This window comes from Cucurbita moschata, unplaced genomic scaffold (assembly GCF_002738365.1).
Source record: "Cucurbita moschata cultivar Rifu unplaced genomic scaffold, Cmos_1.0 Cmo_Scf00053, whole genome shotgun sequence".
In the NCBI taxonomy this organism is placed as follows: Eukaryota; Viridiplantae; Streptophyta; class Magnoliopsida; order Cucurbitales; family Cucurbitaceae; genus Cucurbita; species Cucurbita moschata.
Genome location: NW_019268569.1, coordinates 444,156 through 455,500, shown reverse-complemented (window position 1 = coordinate 455,500; position 11,345 = coordinate 444,156). Strand labels below are relative to the sequence as shown.

The following is an 11,345-nucleotide window of genomic DNA, read 5'->3' as shown; positions in this document are numbered from 1 at the left end:
CAACCCTACCACATTATTGAGTTTTACGAGATTTTAGTTGTTAATAGAACTTGTATCATGAATAAATATAAATTTTTAAATAATAATAATAATAAAAAAGAGCCCAATAACCAAAATTTTAGATTGGTTTAAAAGATTTCTTCACTCCAATTTAACTTAACCTAACCTAACGTGCTGTGTGATGTAACAATTTCATATAAAAAACATTCAAATCTGGTTGATCGAGTCGGTTGGAATTGAAGATATAATTTTAATTTTATCCTAATTCCAAATTTTTATGGGTTCATAATATTCTTATTCCGTAGGTTATAATATAAATTTGAATAATAAGGTAGCGAAAATAATTTAAATACGTTAGACTAGAAATATGCAGAATCATTTTAATTTTAAAACCAATTTATTTTTGGCTGCTCATCCATTTAATTTTATTAACATTAACATTAATTAAAGTTTAGTTAAGCAAATGAGAAGGAAATAAATGTGTGAAGATTAATTTAGGAAGAAGGGGCTGTTTGTCCATTAGGATTAAGCAAGTCCCAAGAAGAACAGAGAAGTGTATGGTAATGGTAGATTTGAATTTAAATAATCTTCCATTTCTCCCACCTCTCAGATTTCTGTGATACCATTTTTTTTTGTAACAGAGAAAAAAAATAATTTTGTTTTTGTTTTTGTTTTTTTTTTGAAAAAACCTGAAGAAGTTTACAATCAAATCCTTTGCTTCAACGTCAAAACCGTTCTCTATCGCCTCCTCTCCTCTCCTCCTCTCTTCTCGTCTCTTCTCTTCTCTTTCAAATCCCATATTATTCCAATTCTCTAAAACACTATCTCTGATTCTCTTCCTTTTCTTCCCCTCTCTCACAAACCCTTTTTGTTTTTAATCCTTCTTCTTTTTTATTTGATCTACCACCACCCTTCTTCAGCATTCATTTCCCTTCCTACTTTTATGCTTTCTTCTTCTTCTTCGTCTTCCTTTTCCTCTCCAACCCTTCTGTCCTCCATTTCTTTTTCGCCCTCACTTCAGACATTTTTGGGATTGGATTAGTTTTTGTGTTTTCGCTTTCATTTCCTCTAAACTACTTCTAGGGTTTCCTTTTCTGCTCTCTTTAGGGTTTCCATCCTCCTTGGATTATTAGATTTGGGTGGGTGTCTTCTTGATTTCCCTCTTTTTCATCTGGGATTTTTGATTTCTCAACTGGGTAATCCTCATATTTTGTTTCACTCTGTTATATGTTTGTTTGTTAGGATTGCTTATGCATTTGGCAGTTTTTGACTTCAAACGCGAACGAATCCGTTGGGGAACAAATTGTTTCTCCACCACTCGAAGTTTCCTTTTTGACTGAGAAGAGAATAGCCTTATCAAAAGGCTTGGGGGGAAATTCTCTAATTTCCATCTCTTTTTAGTTGCCTTCTTCCCTCTTTTACTGTTTTTTTCCTTTGGTTTGTTTTTGGATAAAGGAGGAAGAGATTGAGTTGCTTCTCTTCTGGGGGTTTAATCCTTGTAGAATTTATTGAGTTGTGGAAAGTCTAGGCTTGCATGGGCGAACATGAGGGGTGGGCACAGCCACCTTGTGGGCTATTGCCCAACGGTCTTTTGCCCGATGAGGCAGCTAGTGTCATGCGAGTGCTTGATTCCCAGCGATGGTCGAAGGCGGAGGAGCGAACTGCCGAGCTTATCGACTGCATTCAGCCCAATCCACCCTCTGAAGAACGGCGAAATGCTGTTGCAGACTATGTGCAGCGGCTGATCAGGAAATGCTTTCCTTGCCAGGTGCAATGGCATTTAAACACCCCACACTTTGTTGTTCGCTATAGGGACATGTGTGTATATATCTCTTATGGCTAAGAAGCACTGTAGCTCATCACAACACTCTTTTGAACGTGTGTTGTTGAGTGATAAGTAGTTGTTAATAGCATTTTTGTTTGTCAATATCCCTATGCTGTTAAATGATAGCCAGTCCTTGTGCTGGAACATGTTGTCTACTTATATTTTTGAAATAGTGTGTTTGTGCCTGGTGATACCAATACCTTGTTTGTGTAATATGGGTCCTCATGAAGGTAATGTGATCTTAATATTGTCATTAACATTATTTAAACCGTTCCTCCCCTGTTATGAACAATCATGGTTCCACGTTGCCTTGTTTTTGGTTAATCTTGGTTATAATTTAGTCTTCAAGTCAAATGATCTGGTGCTCTAATTTAGCATTACTCCATAAAAAAGTTGCTTTAGAAGATGAAACGAACGAATAATTTCGTTCTGTATTTCAGGAAAAGAAAATGAGGTTTGCTACCATGTTTAAGTTCCAAAGCAGATTCACTTGCATAATGGGAAATTCTGGACTTAACTTTGATAATGGATAATTGAGCTTCCACGATCTCGCTTATTTTGTTGACTCAACCCAATTGGGAAGAATTTATACAATCATCCATACCTTGGAGGGTGTCATAGCCGGTCTTGTTGAATTCATGCCTCATTTAATAAAAAATTTTATGAGTAATTGGGTTTCATTTTGTTATGTTATTACTTACATGGGCTTTGTTTCCCCAGTTATTGCCAGTTGCAAATTGTTTACACGATTTTATGTTTTCCATTCATCTGTTATTTTTGCTCAAATTATGAATAAAATGTGCAGGTGTTCACTTTTGGGTCTGTTCCCCTGAAAACATATTTGCCTGATGGAGACATTGACTTAACAGCATTTAGCAAGAATTATAGTTTGAAGGAGACGTGGGCCCATCAGGTTCGGGATATGCTTGAAAGTGAGGAGAAGAATGAGAATGCTGAATTTCGTGTAAAAGAAGTTCAATACATTAAAGCTGAGGTTGGTCCCCTCTGACTTAAGTATTTACCTCTTATGGATTTTGTTAGTATTCTAATTCTTGTCGATTTCCAAATTTATTCTATTACTACTGGATTTTACATAGACAGCAGAGAGCATTCATGTAGTTTAAGAACACGATGAGGTATTTTCAGCCTTCAAAACTATTTAAATATTATTTGGTACCATGTTTTTCAGAAGTAATATTTGCTAAAAGAATTTGTAATGCTTTGTTGGTATATCAAATTTTGTAATTATCATAATCAATGATCTCTTTTGTAAATTTCATACGTCAATGAAATTGTTTCTTACCGAAAAAAAAAAAAAAGGATCTGTTAAGATTGTTTGAGAGGGCTTGTTCAAGCATGCAGTTTACTTGTGCTTACCCTCATCTAAACACATTTTTGCACTATTTTGTTTTCTCCCTTCTGCTGATGAAATAATCTAAGTGGGAGAAAATGTTACGATTTATAAGTAGAGAATAGTTATTAGACAATAAGTGGTCATTAATATTTTTGGGGATCAATCTTCTTTCTCGTTTCGTTTCTTTCAGTGTCTCTTAAATTTATTTATTACTACATAATCTTCACATTTCACGTCGAGGTCCATGTAACTATATTTAGGGCTTTATGTTGATTAACAATCAAATGTTCAATTATCATATTTCATAACTTAGCAGATGCGTTTGATGGTTCTGTTGATGTTCTAGCATGTTTGGGTTTCTTCATAAACATGGGTTAAGAGGGTGTTTGCATATATTTTTTCTTTCATGTTTTGTTCAACGATGGTATTTATGGACATGCATTGAGCTATTGGTTATTGGTTATCTGAGGCTCTACTCTATCTCGTATAACTATTAGTTCTAAAGTAGCACGCTTCTAATATTTATTCACTAGCTAGCTTTCATGTGTAATGTTGTTACTACTATCAATGTACTTTTAACCCTGGATGATATTTACGTGAATTATAATGTTATATTAATGCTTATTTTATTTCTGTACCTTTTGCAGGTTAAGATAATTAAGTGCCTGGTGGAAAATATAGTTGTAGACATCTCATTTGATCAGCTTGGGGGATTGTGCACCCTTTGTTTTCTGGAGGAGGTGAGCAGTGCTTCCTTACTAACCCCGCCCTTAATCCTTCAACAGCTATAACGTATTGGAATGATACTCATATCATCATTATCTTCTACTGGTCATATATTTGTTTTCATTTTGTAGGTTGATCATTTAATAAGCCAAGACCACTTATTCAAGCGCAGTATTATATTGATCAAAGCCTGGTGTTATTATGAGAGTCGAATATTGGGTGCACACCATGGACTTATATCTACTTATGCCTTGGAAACCTTGGTCCTCTACATATTTCACGTGTTCAACAATTCCTTCGCTGGGCCTCTTGAGGTTATTCATAATTTTGATCTCTTTGATTTGTTTTTTTTGTTTTATCCATTAACCAATACATGAAAATGTTTGTTTTGCACTACAGGTCCTTTATCGGTTTTTAGAGTTCTTTAGCAAGTTTGACTGGGATAATTTTTGTGTTAGCCTATGGGGTCCTGTACCTATTAGTTCCCTACCAGATATGACAGGTACATTTTAATCTAAGATAAATCAATCGTCTTGTTTGTCGGGGAGTAGCCACTGTTTTAATGCATTTGAGATTTTTACAGCTGAACCTCCGTGTAAGGATGGTGGTGAGTTACTTCTCAGCAAGTTATTTCTTGAAGCATGCAGTTCAGTATATGCCGTTTTTCCTGGGGGCCTAGAATTTCAGGGACCGCCTTTTGTTTCTAAGCATTTTAATGTAATAGATCCTTTGCGTGTAAACAACAACCTCGGGCGTAGTGTAAGTAAAGGTATATAGATTTTAATATTTTTGAGCTTTTGGCACCAATTTGTTCTCAGTAGTGTAGAAGTAGTTATTTCTTGTACTAAACTGTTAATGTTGTACCATTGAAAAAAATAATTTTATTATGGGCAGTAGTTTCTAGGTTCCGAGCATGAGTTCGTTGGTATTTATGGGCATTACGATGGGGATAAAAATCGTAGGCTTGGGCATTTGGCCTTTACTGCTATTGAAGGATGCGAGTTGGCTCTGACTGAACCTCAATACTCAAAATTTTTAGTGTTTAATTTGTTTGATTTTGACTTGACTAGGTTCTACTGTTTTGTTAATCATTTGGGACTTGGAGGCTTTTAGAACGAGTGTTATATCTGTTCTAATTTTAAGTTAGAAGGGCTGATATTATGATAGGTATCAAATGATGAGATTACTGTTAATTAGAAAGATTGAGGTGAATCAAGCACTATACTATTCCCCCTCATTCTTACCACCCTCGTTCATATACGCATGCGGTCCTCTACCATGAATTCTATACATATATATATATATATTTCTGTGTTTACCTCTCCTCCAACGCCCACCATTGTAGGCCTGACTTATTGTTGCCATTTTTGTGTGTTCGGCAACCATTGTAAACATAGAACTTTCCTTTCAATGAACAAGCAATAGTTTTAATGGAAGAACTTTTTTTTTTTGTTTTTTGCTCAAGTGCATCATGTTTGTTGATGAAATGCTTGGTTCTTCTGTTGCTTGTTTTGTTTCTGTAGTTGTTGGTAGCAGCTTCAATTGTGTTTCATGTGTTACCCAGGTAACTTCTTCAGGATACGCAGTGCATTTGCATTTGGAGCTAAAAGACTGGCAAGATTGTTCGAGTGCCCCAGAGATGATATCCTCTTAGAATTGAATCAGTTTTTTTTGAACACTTGGGAGAGACATGGCAGTGGTCAACGTCCTGATGTTCCAAAGACCGACCCTAAGTTCTTGCGATTATCTAATTCACAGCATGTAGATGGTTCTGAGCATCTCAGAAATAAATCGAACAGCAAAAGAAATGAGAATTCATCTGGTCATGAAACCCAAGATGTTTGGTCCCGTGGCTCTCACCTTGTGAACTCGCTTCAAGGTACTTCCTCGGAAAGTGCATCTAGAAATGACACTTCTACAACTTCTCGTAATCAAGCACAAAGGAGTTGTGGCAGCTCAAACAACTCAAGGTCCTCTGATCATAGTAGGAAAGAAACTAACTACTATCATGGTAACCTTGTAGATAGGAGTCAGAGATATTCTAAACCCGAGAACCATGTGAATGATTTACAGGGAAGGTTTCTGTTTGCAAGGACACGTTCTAGCCCAGAGCTTACTGACACCTACAGTGAAGTTTCATCTCCATTAAGGCGTAACAGAGTTCCTGAAAGTGGAAAAGTCCATTTTAACAGAACAGAGGCCAACAGGAGGAAGAACCTAGAATCTGATAATGTGGAAAACCAATTGAGATCGTCAACCGACGATCCTTCAATTGTTAGACATATACCAACCCGTCAGAGCATTGATGGTACTGGTGATTCGAACAGTGGTTCAAATAGTCACCAGGATGAGTCTGGCCCCGAAGCTATTGGTGAGGATTTTGCTTCTATTTCTGGGACATTGGCGATGCATCAGGAGGAGCAAGATCTTGTTAACTTGATGGCATCATCTACTGCCCATAATTTTAATGGACAGGTTCATCTGCCACTGAACATGACGACAGCTCACCTACCTCTTCCATTACCTTCTTCTGTTTTAGCCCCTATGGGCTATCCTCCAAGGAACTTGGGAGGAATGGTCCCCACCAACATTCCCTTGATTAAGACTCCTTGGGGCACAAATATGCATTTCCCACAAGGATTTGTTCCTTCTCCGTTGACTCCCTATTTCCCTGGCATGGGATTGTCGACAAGTTCAGAAGATGGCATTGAGTCGGGCAATGAAAATTTTAGTTCTTTAGAAATGAATTCAAGAGAGGGGGATGAAGACTTTTGGCACGAGCAAGATAGGAATTCTAGTGTTGGGTTTGATAATGACAATGGGGGATTTGAAGGGCTTCAGTCGGATGATAAGCAACAGTCGACTTCTGGAGGTTTTAACACTATTCCTTCATCCCGAATGCCCGTCTCTGGCAGTGCTACTGTTACCCATAAAAAGCATGCCAAAGAAAATCGAGTGGCAATGAAGGATGGGAATGCAAATGCTTATCAAGATGACAGAGAGAATGAAGCACGTTACGACGATAGACCATCATCCTTTAGGCCCTCTACTGGTGTCTCACACACTAGTGGCCTAAGAAACAAGACTACCACAGTGAGTTCTTGGGATGAGTTGCCTTCAAGAACCTCAAAATCATCTAGGGAGAAACAGGGATCGAAATCAAATACCTTTGACCTGCCATCCTCTTATGGGAAAGGCAAAAATGTTTCTGAACATTCATCTACTGTGACCGACGAAGGTAGCAGAGATTGGAGTCACCTACCTACTATGGGTACTGAATTGGCCGAAATAAGTGCTGGACCTCATGCTACAAGGCATCAAATTGCTGGGGTTGAACCACCACCCCATACAGCTGGGTCAGATCCATTAATACCTCTTCCTCCAGTACTCATGGGCCCAGGTTCTAGACAAAGAGGTGCTGATAATTCTGGGGTGGTTCCATTTGCATTTTATCCTACAGGGCCACCTGTTCCCTTTGTTACAATGCTTCCATTTTATAATTTTCCATCAGAGGCAGGAACTTCAGATGCTTCAACGAGTCATTTCAGCGAGGAGGACTCCTTGGATAATGTCGATTCTTCGCAGACTACCGATTTGTCTGAAGGACATAATAAGCCTGATGTTTATACCATCACTAATCCTATGAAAGGGTCTTCCGTCACTGAACCTCCACAATCTAAATTTGACATTCTCAATAGTGATTTTGCTAGTCACTGGCAAAATTTGCAATATGGTCGGCTTTGCCAAAGTTCTCGGCATCCATCACCTCTGATTTATCCTTCACCTGTTGCCCCCGTCTACCTACAGGGTCGTTTTCCGTGGGATGGGCCCGGAAGACCTCTTTCAGCCAACATGAATTTATTTACTCTGGGTTATGGGTCTCGTTTACTCCCTGTTGCTCCTGTCCAGTCTGTTTCTAACAGGCCTAATTTATATCAGCATTACATCGATGAAATGCCGAGACATCGCAGCGGGACTGGAACGTACTTGCCAAATCCTGTAAGAAAGCCCACTTCACTCCCACTTATTTAATGATTTGTTTGGTTCAGCTACTATTTGAAAACAGATGCTCAATCTGTCCAATATTTGGCTCTATTAATTTTCTGTGATTGGAAATTTGTGCATTCTTGTTTCAAAACAGTTTTTTTCACTAGGTATGTTTTCTGTTCAATTGTTAATAGTGGTAAGGTGGTTCCTTGCTTTTTGAATGGAGTTGTGCCTAGCATGTTGTTCTTCCTTCTCTAGATTTTTACTTTGCTTCTTTTACTGTTTTTTTAGAAGGCTTCACCGCGCGAACGCCAGAATGCTAGGCGAGGGAACTACAGCTATGATAGAAGTGATAGTCATGGTGAAAGAGATGGGAACTGGAACATCAATTCAAAACCACGAAGTTCTGGTCGGCGTGGCCAAGTCGACAAGCCAAATTCCAGGTTAGATCGCTTGTCTGCAAGTGAGAATCGAGCTGAAAGGGCATGGAGCTCACATAGACATGACTCCATGCCTTACCAATCCCAGAATGGTCCGATCCACTCAAACTCCACACAAAGTGGGTCTACTAGTATGGCTTATGGCATGTATCCGCTCCCGGGCATGAATCCAGGCGCGGTGACTTCTAATGGACCTTCCATGCCCTCGATTGTGATGTTTTATCCGTTGGATCATAATGGTGGGTATGGGTCACCTGCAGAACAGCTCGAGTTTGGATCTCTTGGACCTGTAGGTTCTGCTAATCTAAACGATGTGTCGCCGCAGATGAACGAGGGAGGCAGAATGAGTAGAGCATTTGAGGATCAAAGATTTCATTCTAGCTCAAATCAACAACGTACTCCTCTCGAAGAACCTCCTTCACCTCATCTTCAGAGGTAACCTTAGCTTAATTTCCTTCACGACTGAATTATTTCCAAGATAGGAAAGCATCACCCAAAAAGAAGATACATCACGGCCGTCGAGTTCTGTCGAGTTCTGTCGGTTGTATTCTTTGATTCTAGTAGCAGCATACCCTTTAACTCAACTCCTATATGAGCAATATGCAACTCTTTGCACTGTTGTTCTTCAGAGAGGAAGTTTTTGGTCGAGGTGGGAGTGATGTTCCTATTCCACTTTGATTGAACCAAGGGAGGGAGGAGGTGTGTGAAAGGTCATTTTTATCCTTATGTCATACAGTGGTTCAAAAACTGTTCTCATGGACAACTCAATGGTGTGCAGCAGTTTGTATGTATATTAAAGAGTGAAATCCATCCCGGGAAGGGGCTGAAAGAGGCAGTGAAGGAACGAACGAACGAGGTCTGGTAGGTCTCGGGCGAATAGTAGAAGAGGCTCATTTTATGGTTTAGATACGTTTATAACTAATGAGGTTAGAAAGTAGAAATCATTTGGGGTGTTCCCCCTGATGTCTCATTACCAACACGATTTGTTTCCTTGGAATTCGGTCACAAAAACACTTTACATTAGGGATGCAATTTAGAGTCTCACTTTACTTTGTAATACTCTTTTTGTTTCTTATTTTACCAACTCCTAAACTCCTAAACTCCTTCCTTTCTGCACATTATATTATGACTTCCACAGAATAGCAATGACTGCTTTTTCAGAATCAGAAATTTTAAGGGATTTATTTTCTACAACAATCAATTATTTTGAAGTTTGAACCTTATGAGAGTTTTGTAAGGTGTACTTGTTAGGGTATGTTTACATTTCATTTTGGTTCTATTTTAGCTTTGTTATGCTTTGATCTCTATACCTCCAACGTTAAAGACTTCCTACATCACCCAAAGTGTTAAGGACTTCCTCTTACATCTCTCATTCAAAGCCATGTTAGGAGAGATCATAAACCATTCCTCACTTCCTCACAGGTGCAAACAGAGACATCAATTATACAATATACTTCAATGAAGATATGAAGATGATATTGTTGAAATTATCAAAAGATATTTCAATTCATGTCACATTCAAGAAAAATGAAGTTTTATGTTATAAATTTTGGGTAGATTACAATTTAGTAATTTAGAGTTATCATATTTCATTAATGTATTCTAAGACTTTTTATTTACGTTAGTTACAATTACATAATGGTTAATTATGTCCATTAAGTATGAATGTTAACTCTTGGAATGTCTTGAATAGTTTCGGCTATATAAAGCCATGTTGCATTTGTTAGACTTGGAAAATATAGTAAAAGAAGCATTTGTGCTCTTTTTTAGCCAATGGCTAAGTATTTGTGCAATTCTATGTAGTTTAGATTGCATGTAGAATCATTCAAACTCGACATGATCAATCTTGCTTGTGGAGTGATTCGAATCTCAATCAAGTGTTCTTGCCTTGAGATATTTGATCAACAAGAATCATTCAAGCTAGACATGATCGATCTTGCTTGTGAAGTGATTCGAATCTCAAACAATGTTCTTGCCTTGAGATATTCGATCAACAAGGTAATCTGAATCTTACTCCCTTATAGTGATTTCCCCATATCAGAAGGGTTGCCTTGAGATATTCGATCAACAAGGTAATCTGAATCTTACTCCCTTATAGTGATTTCCCCATATCAGAAGGGAAGTACTCTTGAATGAAGAAGGACAACCATAATAATCAGCCCAACAATTTGTTGGAGCAAGAACCCTTGAATCAAAGAAATTAACGCCTCATTGTACAAAATTCGAATCAATCCATAGATAAGGCTAAAATTAGATTACCTCTTAAGATCAAAGATGTAGAAGCAATTTTATACAAAATTCGAATTAACCAAGAGATAAGGCTAAAATTAGATTACCCGTCAAAGATGTAGAAGCAAGATATTTGGAACCTTGTTTTAAATTGAGTCACTCCCCAATCGAACTTGATCAATTGAATGACTTAGATGCAAACTACTACAAAAATTGCTTGAAACTTAGAAGTCACAAACATAATGCTCGAATTTCGAAGGGAAAAAGTCTCAATTTGAGAGCTATCGTTTCTCACGAAAGAAACTTGCAACTCTTCAAATGCCCGTTAAAGAAGTCATTGACTATGATTTACTATCACTACCCTTTAAATCTCCCCAAAAAATAGTTAGGACCCTTTTGAAAGTAATTTCCCACACTTTTTGCCAATTACAAGAAATTATAAAATTAAAATAATAAATAAAATTTTCTAACAAATTATCAATCTAGTGCAATTTATAGCAACTTTATCCGCTACTTCAACCGTGCAAATATTTACTTCCGAAGCTCCAAATGATCTTTCCTCAATCAATCAGCTTGTAACACATGAAATAATGGTTGAACCGAGCCTATCCAATTTTGTAGATAAATAATGAATGCTTGTTGAATCTTTTTAGCCTTGGATCGCGTAATAGGTTAAGTTGGAACATTAGGAACATTGTGATCCTTATCAATCTTAAAATACTCAAGTTGTATGCTACTTCTATATTTCTCGCAAGGGCAAGACACCATGTACGATTGATGACAT

The 11,345-nt window shown here is 37.7% G+C and overlaps 1 protein-coding gene across 2 annotated transcripts; it reads left to right on the top strand.

Annotated features, from left to right (window-relative positions):
- Positions 1–698: 698 nt before the first annotated feature.
- On the top strand, positions 699–9,495 carry LOC111436320. Of its 2 annotated transcripts, XM_023074050.1 has the most exons (9): positions 699–1,768; positions 2,631–2,819; positions 3,827–3,919; positions 4,037–4,219; positions 4,305–4,407; positions 4,489–4,674; positions 5,470–7,904; positions 8,184–8,571; positions 8,658–9,495. In XM_023074050.1, the coding sequence occupies exons 1-9, from the start codon at positions 1,535–1,537 to the stop codon at positions 8,681–8,683; spliced, it is 3,837 nt and encodes a 1,278-aa protein (XP_022929818.1). In that variant the 5' UTR covers positions 699–1,534; the 3' UTR covers positions 8,684–9,495. The 2 variants fall into 2 exon arrangements, with proteins under 2 accessions (XP_022929818.1, XP_022929817.1); XM_023074049.1 differs by having other exon boundaries at positions 700–1,768; positions 8,184–9,495.
- Positions 9,496–11,345: the final 1,850 nt, after the last annotated feature.